The sequence below is a fragment of the Gadus macrocephalus genome, chromosome 7 (assembly GCF_031168955.1).
Source record: "Gadus macrocephalus chromosome 7, ASM3116895v1".
NCBI lineage: Eukaryota > Metazoa > Chordata > Actinopteri > Gadiformes > Gadidae > Gadus > Gadus macrocephalus.
The window spans coordinates 22,242,555-22,254,801 of NC_082388.1; the positions used below are offsets into that span (position 1 = coordinate 22,242,555).

Genomic DNA, 12,247 nt, shown 5'->3' on the forward strand with positions numbered 1-12,247 from the left:
TGCTGCCAATATGCTTTAAGCCGGCCAGTAAATCAGTGTTGACTCACATGAATACCGAAGCTCAGCTGCACAACTGTAGTCATTGTTGTTTGCTAAACTAATAATAATACCTAACAAATAATTGTGCCACTGGTGTGTAGAATGTTTGTGTGTCTGTTGGCCTGATGTTGCCAGCCCTAGCCTGGCTGGAGTCTCAGTGCTCATCTATGGTTCTCTGGATATCTCCACACACGCATCGCATGCATACACAGACAAAATACAAAACCGACGATTTAAAAAGTAAAATGTAACTACTAACTTAACTATTACATGATTCTCAACTGATTTCACTGCATATATTTCCCCTCCCTTTCCCTCTCTCCCTTTCTCTCTCTCTCTCTCTCTCTCTCTCTCTCTCTCTTTCTCTCTCTCTCTCTCGCTCGCTCTCTCCTGCACACATGCACAGCTGCAAGTCAGCACAGCTGCAAACGGTGGTTCAAGAGCAGGGAGTTTCTAATGAGCTGCTTTAAATGATTAATGGCTTCGGCTGGAACACTGTATGAGGGCCCATAGACGTACAGAAAAAACAGACCGACAGACAGACGGACACAGAGTCAGAACGATGGAGAGATGAGAAGAGGGAGGAACAAGAGGACAGAACAGACAGATTGAGACTGGGCATATAGATGGAGAGTTAGTGCGAGTGTGCCATTGGCACAAACAGAAAGTGGCAGCATAACCATCATTTGTCAAACAGTGTATTTAAAGGTGCAGTATAGTGCAAGTGATGGGATTCCTTGATTGATTTATCAATTGTTTTTAGTTATTTAGTCTGTAGAACCACAGGTCTTGGCTTGCAAGTAAGATAGAGTATATGAGCAAAAGAAAATATGTTGGCCTCTCCGTTGGTCCGTTCTGGGAAATTCTTATTTTTCATGGAATTATATAATACACAAATAAAATATACTTATGAATATTTCATTTCACTTCGGCCAAGTCTGCCACTCAATTCAAACCCTGCAGCTTTAAATGCGCGGCAGGCGATGTTCTGCTTCGTTCCTATCTATTTTGCAGTTAGCGATCCCCTTCCTCCTCCCAATATCACCATAAATGCGGGTCTTGCATGACTCCTGTCTCTCTTTCATGCCATCTTTTTTCCTTGTATTTTACTTCAGCCGTTGTCCCCTTTTTTTTGTTGTGTAAGCCATTCCTGGCAGTGCTTAAATCATTAGCTTCATCTGTTCCGCCGTTGTCAGTCAACACTGAATTCCTACTGCGAGTACTCTCTCCCGATTGGATAAAGTGGGAACGGGATATCTTTCTTTTTGTTGACGGCAGAGTGGACGGTCTGGGAGACCATTATGACTGGCCAAATACACAGGGATTGCTGTCGGATTATAGGGATATTTAACACTTATTCTAACAACAATGCCTTAACCATGGAGAACCATCCCAGAGAAATCAATAATACAGCCTGAAACACATTGACATCAATATCTACATTGGGGATGTATAAAGCACCACAGGTCCTATTCTTCTGCAACGTGTAATATTGTTCTTTATCAATATTTGCAATTTTTCACTGGCTGTCCCTTCAGGCTTCCCACGATCTGCTCCAGTGTGCTATTTCCCTACGTTACCCAGAATGCGTTTCTCTAACCCCTCCTAATATCAGGAGAGAACATTCGGTAAATTGTACATTTATAAATTTAATAAATGAATCATCGTTTTTCGGTGCTGGATGTTTGATCCCGAAAGCCTTGGGGGGGGGGGGGGGGGCTACAGAGTTGTAGCCAATACTTTAGTAAAAAACTCGGTATGAAGCTCATGCTGAGAATAGAATGTTTAAACCTAGATGCATCGGCCAGATCTGGGCAGCCAGCTGCCGGGTACACAGAGACTACCGGGAGCTCTGTAGAAGCCCGCACAGTTGAGGTGCATTCTGTGTTAACGAGGCTGCTGGCCCGGCAAAAATGTGTGCATCCGCTCACTAAATGACTGATTTCTCGACATAGAGGCATTGCAAAATGTGCTAAGAAGTGATTCTGACACAGGACCCCTGAGTCGTTGTCAAATGGGAATTTGACTAATATCTGATGCTGATGGGTGATTCTACAGAGACACACTCTCCTATCAAACCCTGTGGTAAATATTGCAGCAATGTCTCTGTTTGACGACTGAGCAAAGTGAAATACTACGCGAAACGCTAAAACAGGACCTGGGATGAGTACATTGTAGTCGTTTAATTACGTTGACAAAGTGTTTAAGGCTATATTATTGATTTAACAGTGTACTGACTCAAGGAGCCAAACAGCCTCAGTTCATTGAAAGAGACGGTTAAGCAGATGGATATGGAGTAGCGGGTGTATTCTAACTGCTTCACTTCACCACATGTTCCCCGGTAATATCACAGCATGGAAATAATAGGATGTCAGATGGATTTATCCTTTGAATTTAACAAAAGAGTTTTTAACAAAATCTGGTGAATACACTTCAATCTCTGAAGAGTTTGCCCTGTATTTGGTGTCAGTCTCACAATACATCAGAACAAGGTATCAAAACATTTTTGTTATTGACATGGTCATTGAATCCGACACCTGTCTGTTATTTCGCTGTACATTTTCGTTATATATTTATTACTATTTCAACATTTATTGATGATATAAGTGAATTGAAAGTTACACTGAGAGGATACGGAAGAGAGAGAGAGAGGTACTGTATATCGTACTGTAGAAGGCAGATTGACACCGTGGCATTGGGGACTCCCTGTTCACATGACCTACAGTAGGCCTGCATTTTTTCATCTTTTTTTTAAATGTTGACCTCGTTTAATTGTTTAATCTCGAGAGTGAATCTGGATGTCTGCCTGTTCATTCCCTCTCAATTCACAGCTAATATTGATCTAGGATGGGTGGATAACACACACACATAGACACAGACACAGACACACACACACACACACACACACACACACACACACACACACACACACACACACACACACACACACACACACACACACACACACACACACACACACACACACACACACACACAAACACAAACACATACACACACATATACACAGAAACAGTTCAGGTGAGTGAATTGGATCAAAGTGCTGAGGTAGATTTTGATTAAGGACCATCAATTATGGGTTATTGGTCGCAGTCAAAATCACTGACCAGCGATGAGGCCAAAACCTAGAGACAGAGGGAAAGTGTTTGCGTCCTGCAGTATGTGTGGTACACTCTTTAGGCAGTGCTAGGGCGAAAGCTGCCTTTGCTATGTATATTTATGAGACGTGATAGGATTTATGACGCATCATTTCAAGCAGGAACGGCTAAATGACTTCAGTAGACACAGAGAATGGATGGCACGTAGAAGGCCTTGCAGATTTGTACTCAATTTCATTACAATGTAATATAATTGTTGTGTATCCACACCCATATGCTTGGGAAAGGCTATTTAGTGTATTCATTTGAAGTGAGCTCGGGATGAAATAAGGCCAGTTTAATAGGCTTATTATTTATAAACTATATCAAATTAGGCAAATGCACCTCCTATAAATGCCTTTTCATGTGAATGAAATTATGAAACAGTCTTGTTAGTGTTCTCATTCACTTCCTGGGTACACATGAAAAATAAATACAGGATTATGCTCCATTTACAGGGTAATCAAAAGCCACATCCGCCATGAGTATTTGCACTTTAAAGCAGAAGTTAGTTTGACTAGCTCAGGAGGTAGAGCAGTTGTCTTGCAACCGAAAGGTTGCTACTTCGATCCCCAGCTCCTCCAGAAAGGGAGTGTTGATGTGTCCCTGAGCCAGACACATAACCCTAACTGCTCCTGACGAGATTTCTGTCGCCTTGCATGGTTGACTCTACCATCGGTGTGATAATGTGTGTATAAACTGATGTAAGTCGCACTGGATAAAAGCGTCTGCTAAATGCCCTAAATGTAATAATATTAGTATAATCAAAAAGTAGTTTATTTTTTTTATGTTTATGTACATCACCACAAGCCTTACTTGAGTGGTTCTAGAGATATGAATTGACTCATGTTGTTTCAAAAGCAAGAAAGTTATGCATGCGCTTGTATAGACAACAAGAATATGCCTAACTTTATTGCTTTTGGATGATGTAACCCCAATAAATTAGTTGGTTTCTTCTTCTCTGGATTACATCAGAAGCGGAAGTTGGCAAGTTGGAAAAATAATCATTCTGCTGACTTTTTAGTTTTTCTAGCCAAGATAAATAGGGGACTGTATTCAGACAGATGGTGTGTTTCTAGCAGGCAGAAGATTTGCATCTATTAATTTCCCTAAAGTATCTGACCTATGGGCATGCAGTTATATCTGCATTTAGCATATTTAGCAGCTGAGGTCGTCAACTATAGTGTGTGAGCGAGATGCTGTGAAAGACCAATGAACAATGTTGGTGGAGAAATGTGCTGAACGAGAAGATCATGTGCTCTGTATTCTAAAAGAAGAAAATTGCCTAATTATAGACAGCCTCGCTCCTCTCCTCCCCTCTTCCTCTTACACTCCTTGCTTGTCCACACCTCTCTCTTTTATCCCCAATCCAGCTTGCTTTGGCCAATCTCTCTCGCTCTCTCTCTCTCCTCTCTCGCTCTCTCTCTCACTCACTCTCTCTCTTTCTCTCTCTCTCTCTCTCTCTCCTCTCTCACTCTCTCACTCTCTCCTTTCTCTCTCTTTCACACTCTCTCTCTCTCTCTCTCTCTCTCTCTCTCTCTCTCTCTCTCTCTCTCTCTCTCTCTCACTCTCTCCCTCCTTTCTCTCTCTTTCACACACTCTCTCTCTCTCTCTCTCTCTCTCTCTCTCTCTCTCTCTCTCTCTCTCTCTCTCTCTCTCTCTCTCTCTCTCTCTCGTCCCCCTCCACTATATTTATCAGCAGTAATTATGGTAAAAGTGGAGCGGAGCTGTGTGAGATCAGAGAGAGAGAGAGAGGAAAGAGACAGAGGGGAGGGCGAGAGAGGGGGGGGGGGGGAGGGGGGGGGCAGAGAGAGAGGAGAGAGGGAGAGAGAGAAAGACAAATATGTATTTATTCAATGAAGCAGATAAGATAAGAAAAATTAATTAAAAGTGCAAAAGGATAAAACGAGAGAAATGGTGGGAGGACAAAAAGGAGGAGTACAAAGGGAATCTTCCAGTGATAAGAGAGAGAGTTGGAATGCGCGTGAGAGAGAGGGAGAGAGAGCGAGGGAGAGGGAGAGAGACGAAGAGAGGGAAGGATGTGGACAGAGAGAGGAAGAGGACGAGGGGTGGAGAGCAGAGATGGAGGGAGCCAGAGAAAGATAGATGATTGCTACAGGAGCTGACTAAACAGAATGCAGCATCAGTAATTCTGTCAAGCTTGATATACGCCAGACAGCGGAGCAGTTTCGGAAGGCATCGGGCGGGATCTGTTCAAGCTAAGGAGACCGGACTGATATACAGCCTTTTTCTTCCGCGGCCATGGTCTTTTTGTACGGTTAGGGGTTATTTTAAAAGGGACTATCGTTCCATCTTGTTTCGGGGGGTTATTTTAAAAGGACATGTCGTTCCTTCCTGCTGGGGTTATTTCACAGGGACTGTCTTGCCGTCCTGTTTGTGGTTGTCTTAATGGAACTCTCGTTCCCGGTGGTTGGTGGCTGTTTTAAAGGAAGTGGCGTTCCACCTTGTTCGTGGATGTTCTAAAGGGACTATCTTTCCATCCTGTTCGTGGTTATTTTAAAGGGACTTTCTCGTTCGTCGGCGTCGGTGATGGAGGATTCCGCCGGGTTGAAGCATTGCATTCTGGGAAAAGGGGACGGGCGTGGCGTAAATTGGAACGACTGCTGTTTGGCCGCTCTGACAGTTGTTTATGCTCGCTGTCAGACGTCTCTCATGTGAATGCTGGACGTGTGTAGACTGCGTGACGTGACGCGTCCCCGGGACAAACAGGACCGTGGGACTGCCTGAGCAGAATGTTGAGCAGCGGGACACGGTTAGAGCAAACGCGCACACGGTATGTCCCACATCAGGGAGAGAGAGAGAGCGAGAGCGAGAGAGAGAAGAGAGAGAGAGAGAGAGAGAGAGAGAGAGAGAGAGAGAGAGAGAGAGAGAGAGAGAGAGAGAGAGAGAGGTATGTCCTACATCAGAGAGAGAGAGAGAGAGAGAGAAAGAGAGAGTTGTATGTCCTTCCTCAGAGATGAGGGAGACGGGAGAGAGACAGAGAGAGAGAGAGTGAGAAAGAGAGAGGGAGAGAGATGGAATGGAGTGGATGAAGGGGGGAAAGAAAGCCTGAAGGAGAGGGGATGAGGAGTGTGCGTTACTTTAAGATGGTGTGTGTGTGTGTTTTAATGTTCTCGTTGAAGTGCTTTTTTGTGTGTATTTCGTATCAAGAAGCATTCCTTTTACAGGGCTGTTGTGTAAAATGGGAATGAACCCATTGGTCTCTTTGCACCTATTTCTCTCTCTCTCTTTCTCTTTTCCCCTCTCCCCCCCTCTCTCTATTACTTTGGCTAATTAAACTTTTTTCTCTCGTCATCGTCTGCCTCAAATTGAAAAAGAAATTACTTTCCATAACCATTGCCACGCATCCTCTCAACTCTGTCGCACTTGTGACTCATGATAGAAGGAATACTTTACATTACATTACATTTATAATACATTTATGGCATTTAGCAGTCACTTTTATCCAAAGCGACTTACAATAAGCACATTTGTCAGAAACTATCTCTCTGGAGAGGTTTGAGCCATCGGTTCAGAAAGCTAGGTTTGAATTGGCCTCCATCTGCTATCATACTGAACACACAAAAACATATGCTCACACACGCTCACACGCACGCAGACATCTACACTCACCCCACCTCTGATTATTTTATCTTAATTTAATTTTCCATCAGCCATCATTGAAAAAAAAATATATTGTCAATTATACTTGCCTTCCATTGCCCTGCATTCTTTCGACAACAATGAGAAAAAACAATTAAACCTTTTTCCCCCCTTCCCCCTATCCGTCTCTCTCTCTCTCTAGGTCCAAGAGTGGTTGTGTTTGAACTGTCAGATGCAGAGGGCTCTGGGTATTGACATGACCACACCGCGCTCCAAGAGCCAGCAGCAGATCCACTCTCCCTCCCACCAGGCCAAACCCATCGCCCAGGCTCAGCCGCTGCAGCCGGCCGCGCAGAGCAAGGCCCCGGCCCCGAGTCAGCCCCCGCATCAGCCGCCGGCGACTCACCCGTACAGCCAGGCACAGCCCTACTCCCAGGCCCAGCCGCAGTCCCAGCCCTACGCCCCGTCCCCGTCTCCCCATCACTCACAGCCCTACGCTCAGGCCCAGTCTCAGCACCACTCCCAGGCCTATTCCCAAAGCCAGCCCCACCCCCAGGCCCAAAGCCAGCCCTACTCCCAATCCCAGTCCCACTTCCAGGGCCAGAACCAGCCCTACTCCCAGGCCCAGTCCCAGCCATACACCCAGGGCCAGAACCAGCCCTACACCCAGGGCCAGAACCAGCCCTACACCCAGGGCCAGAACCAGCCCTACACTCAGGGCCAGAACCAGCCCTACACCCAGGGCCAGAACCAGCCCTACACCCAGGGCCAGAACCAGCCCTACACCCAGGGCCAGAACCAGCCCTACACTCAGGGCCAGAACCAGCCCTACACTCAGGGCCAGAACCAGCCCTACACCCAGGGCCAGAACCAGCCCTACACTCAGGGCCAGAACCAGCCCTACACTCAGGGCCAGAACCAGCCCTACACTCAGGGCCAGAACCAGCCCTACACTCAGGGCCAGAACCAGCCCTACACTCAGGGCCAGAACCAGCCCTACACTCAATCCCAGCCTCACTCTCAACCCTTCCCCCAGCCCCAGACGTACCCTTCCTCTCAAGCGGGGCCTAAACCCCAGCCCCAGGCCTCCCCAGGACTCCAGAGACACCAAGGGCCCCACGGCCCCCAGCCCCACACAGGGCCGTCCCAGCAGGGGATGAGGTCGGACCCTTATTCCCAGAAAGGGGCGGGAGTGCAAGGAAGTGCCGGGGGTCCAACCGGTGGACTCAACCAGCCGGGGGGCCCCCGGATCCCTCACCCGGGCGCGGTGCCACTCGTCGGGCTAGCCAAGGCCCCCTCCCAGCCCGACCTGGGTCGCGGCTCCCCGATGCACCAGCCCGGCGCCAGGCACCAGGAGCACACCCGGAGCGCAGGCTCCTCCCCGGCCCACCGGGCCCCGAGCCAGGCCCCGCCCCCCGCCCAGGATGGGCTGACCAAGCTGTTTGGCTTCGGGGCCTCTCTGCTGAACCAGGCGAGCACCCTGATCAACGTGGACCCCCTCCCCGCCGCCTCCACCCAGCCTGGCCCCGCCCGGGGCAAGGTGGTGTTCAGCAACGCGGCGACGTCAGAGAGCCGGCAGCACGGGCCCCCCGGGGCCAAGCCAGCCAACGTGGGGGGCCCCCACGCACCGACCGGTCAGACGGGGGGTCCCGTAATGGGTGGACCTCATGCACCGACTAGTCAGATAAGGGGTCCCCAGACGGGTGGTCCTCACGCACCGACCGGTCCGGCGGGGGGTCCCGTAATGAGCGGCCCTCACGCACCGACCGGTCAGACGGGGGGTCCCGTAATGGGGGGTCCGCACGCGCCAACGCAGGCTGGAGCCCCCCATGGCCCCAGTCAGATGGGGGGTATGCATGGCCCCGGTCAGATGGGCGGTCCCATCATGGGCGGTCCTCACACACCAAGCCAGAAGCTCCAACAGCAGCCGAAGCAGCAGCAGCAGCAGCAGCAGCAGCAGCAGCAGCCTCTGCATCCTCAACAAGAGAGCCATCAACAACTGCCTGCACACCTTCAGAAAGGGAGCCAGCAGAAGCTGCCGGCGCATCAACAGAAAGGGCCCCAGCAGCAGCTGCCCGCGGCCGTTCCTGCGGCCCCGGCGGAGCCCCAGAGGGCCAGGGTGAACTGCCCGCTGTGCAAGACGGAGCTGAACATCGGGGAGCGCAGACCCGCCCAACTACAACTCCTGCACCCAGTGTCACAGCCAAGTGTGCAACCTGTGCGGCTTCAACCCCACCCCCCACCTGGTGGAGGTAAGGCATCACCATTATGCGTCTGTGCAGGAATATGAATGTGTGACCTGCGACGTGGGCTGGGTGCACGGAGAGGCTAATGCACGTCCGCACGCGGAGAGTCACACGCATACAGACGGAGACTCGTACACTCATACAGATTGCCACTTAGTGTAATTTATTAAAACTAAATTGTCTTAAAATCTGCTCAAAAGATAGATTGATAGAAAGAGATCACTAATCGCAGGCACACACACACACACACACACACACACACACACAACACACACACACACACTTGTTTATTCATGTGCATGTGTGTGTGTGTGTGCATTGGCCAGAGCAAGGCTTTGGTTTAATGATAACTATTAAGTACATTTGAAGGCTGATTAACATCTCGCTAGAGCGATGGTTGTGAACATGAATAATGGGCAACTCTAGTCTAATTCACGTAATTTGAGTCTGTAAACGCAGGTGTTTGTGTGTGTGTGTGTGTGTGTGTGTGTGTGTGTGTGTGTGTGTGTGTGTGTGTGTTTGTGTGTGTGTGTGTGTCTTTGTGTGTGAGCGTGTGTGCGGTAAATTAGCTTTGTTTCTCTGTCATGATCAGCATGCAGTGAGCATAATTTGGAAGAAAAGCTTCTACAGTAGATACAGTTAGGTGAACAATATTCTGGGGACAAGTGTCGTGAATAAGCTTTAGCTAAAAACACTTTGATGCATACATCAAATGACTGTTTTTTTTATCTGTCCCTATTCAAATAAAACCTAAATAAATAAATATGTATTCATCGCTATTGATAGTCTGTGTGTAGATCTCTAAGCTCTTTTTTTATTTAGTAGGCTCTCGTTTTCTCCCTTATTGTTCTCTCTGTTTTCTGTATGTGTGTTTTCATAGGGTGTGTATGTGGGGCAGTCTGTGTGTCTATTCATATATCTTTGGGGTAACAAGCAGAAAATGAGCAAGAGCAATGAGTCATGAATAGTCATGAAGAGTCACAAATAATGATGAATATTCATGCTAGAAGAACATCTCTCCTCTATGATGAGTGAGTTGAAATTCAGAAAGTATTTTCTATGCATGATCCACTAAAAACGATTTAAAACCAAAAACATATTAAGAAATATTTGAGGATGACAATATGTGTCAAAATAGAAGCGTAAGAAGTTGTAGGTTATGCTGTTGTCACTATTCCGATTAAAATGGACACCAGGACACGTCACCAAGAGGTGCGTTTGTCAGGCTTAATTACCCACACAATAAACAGTTTGAATAGATTGCTGAAAAGAAGCTAACATTTATTCACATGTCTCCATTTAACCGCGTGAAACTGAGGTGGACAATAATGGAGCCATTATGTAATGCGGCGCGGCAATCAACACAAACAAGATGCAGCTGTGTCGCTTCAGACTGCTCCAGAGAAAGAAGGCATTAAAAATGCTGGGAACTAGAGCGAACCTGCAGGGAGCTCATGTTCTATTTGCTCTGGCAGATTTGTCTGGCTTCCGACAGATTTCCGGTAGACCTGGCCTGGGTTGGGCCAATCACAGCTGTTGTCCAACATGGGGCGGGTTTAACACGATGACCGTAGAAGGAAGAGCCGGCGCTGTGGGGAACTATAAACAACCAGGATGGCTGCCGCTGACGTGGCAACCGTTTGTGTCCTTGCTCTGATTGGCCGGAGGTCCAATTTGTCCAGAGCCCCTCTGAAATCGAAAATAGGCTGAGAAATTCCGGAATAAAATGCATTTGGGAATACCTAAACAAATCTGTTAAGATAGAGAAGCTATGGTCATGGAACAGCAATTTGAAGGAGCTGTAGGTAGGCCTACGATTTGTACGAAATGACACCGCCATCTAGACAGCTGAGAGATTATTGTGTGACATGGTTTGTGAAAATATCTGCTCTGGTTCACCGTGCGACTGCCTCTCTGTGAGACTAGGTTTGACAAAGTCTGGCTTGTGTCTGCCTTTTTTTCTGCTCTCTCTCTCTTTCTCTGTCTCCTCTCTCTCTCTCTTGAGCAAAGGAAAGAGAGTATAGTGTGAGTCATGTCTCTCTCTTTAGGGGGAATTCAGAAATAGAGGAGGAGAAGTGGTAGGAGCGACAGAATTCCTAATGGGTTTTCATGCACTTCAGGACAGCTTGGTCTGGTTAATAATACAACAGTCTTCAATGTTCCTCTATACTCTCTCCTCTCCTCTCATCATTTCTCCTCTCCTCTCCTCTCTTAATTTCTCCTCTCCTCCCCACTTCTCCCCTCTCCTCTCTCCTCCCCTCCTCTTTTCTCCTCTGTGAGAAGGTGAAATCCTCCCCCTTCTCACTGTCTCGCGTTAGAGCAATTAGTATTAGTATTATTATTATTATTATTGTGTGTGTGTGTGTATATATAGATACATTAGATTGGGCTGTTGTAAAGTTGGTCTTCCGTCCCGGTAGGGGGCAGTATGGTAAGAGAGCTTTAGGTGAAGAATGTTCCCCCCCAACTAATGGTCTGGCCCATACGGCCTTGATTGGGCCAATTGGCATTTCCCTATTTAAGGGCTGCTCATTTGGTGTTTGGGGCTGAAGGTGGTGCTGGCTTGATGTGAGGCCAGTACGAGGGACGTATGTTTTGATTAGGTTATGCTGTGTTTTGTTACCTGAGTTTTTGTTTGCTGACTGATGCAGCCATTTCCTTTGCTTTTTGGAACATTGCTCTATTTTTTTGTGAATGTTTTACCGAGAATTAAACTTCACTGTTCTTAGTCCTCAGTCCATTGCCCTCATTTTTTGCCCACACTCGAAATTCCCAGTGGCCGTATCCCAGATACGTGGGGCGACCACGCCGGTCCCTCACATCCTCCCTTCTATCATCTCCTCCCTTCTATCATCTCCTCTCCTCTCCTCTGCTTTCCCCTCCTCTATTCATTTCTCCTCTCCCCTCCTCTCTTCTTTCTTCCCCTCCTCTCTTCTTCCTTCTCCTCCCCTCTGCTCCACTCTCCTCCCCTCTCCCCTCTCTCTCTTAATTTCTCCTCTCCCCTCCCCTCTTCTTTCTTCTCCTTCCCTCTCCCACTTCTCCCCACTCCTCCCCTCCTCTCCTCTGATATGTTGATTGATCCAGGAGAGGCTGATGCGGTTTAGCTGAAGGCGGTACATGATTTCGCTGATTGCCAATCAGCGAAATAGTCTTTACGTATAGAGACGTGGATCCCCCTGTACTAATTTGAAGGTTATTAAGCCC

At 47.7% G+C, this 12,247-nt stretch overlaps 1 protein-coding gene across 1 annotated transcript in view; it reads left to right on the forward strand.

The window, feature by feature from the left end:
- Positions 1 to 12,247, forward strand: part of bsna (bassoon presynaptic cytomatrix protein a) — a 76,065-nt gene that overhangs the window by 24,305 nt on the left and 39,513 nt on the right. The window contains 2 exon segments of the mRNA XM_060056497.1: positions 7,000 to 8,954; positions 8,956 to 9,049. Of these exon segments, the coding sequence (XP_059912480.1) occupies positions 7,000 to 8,954; positions 8,956 to 9,049 (2,049 nt within the window).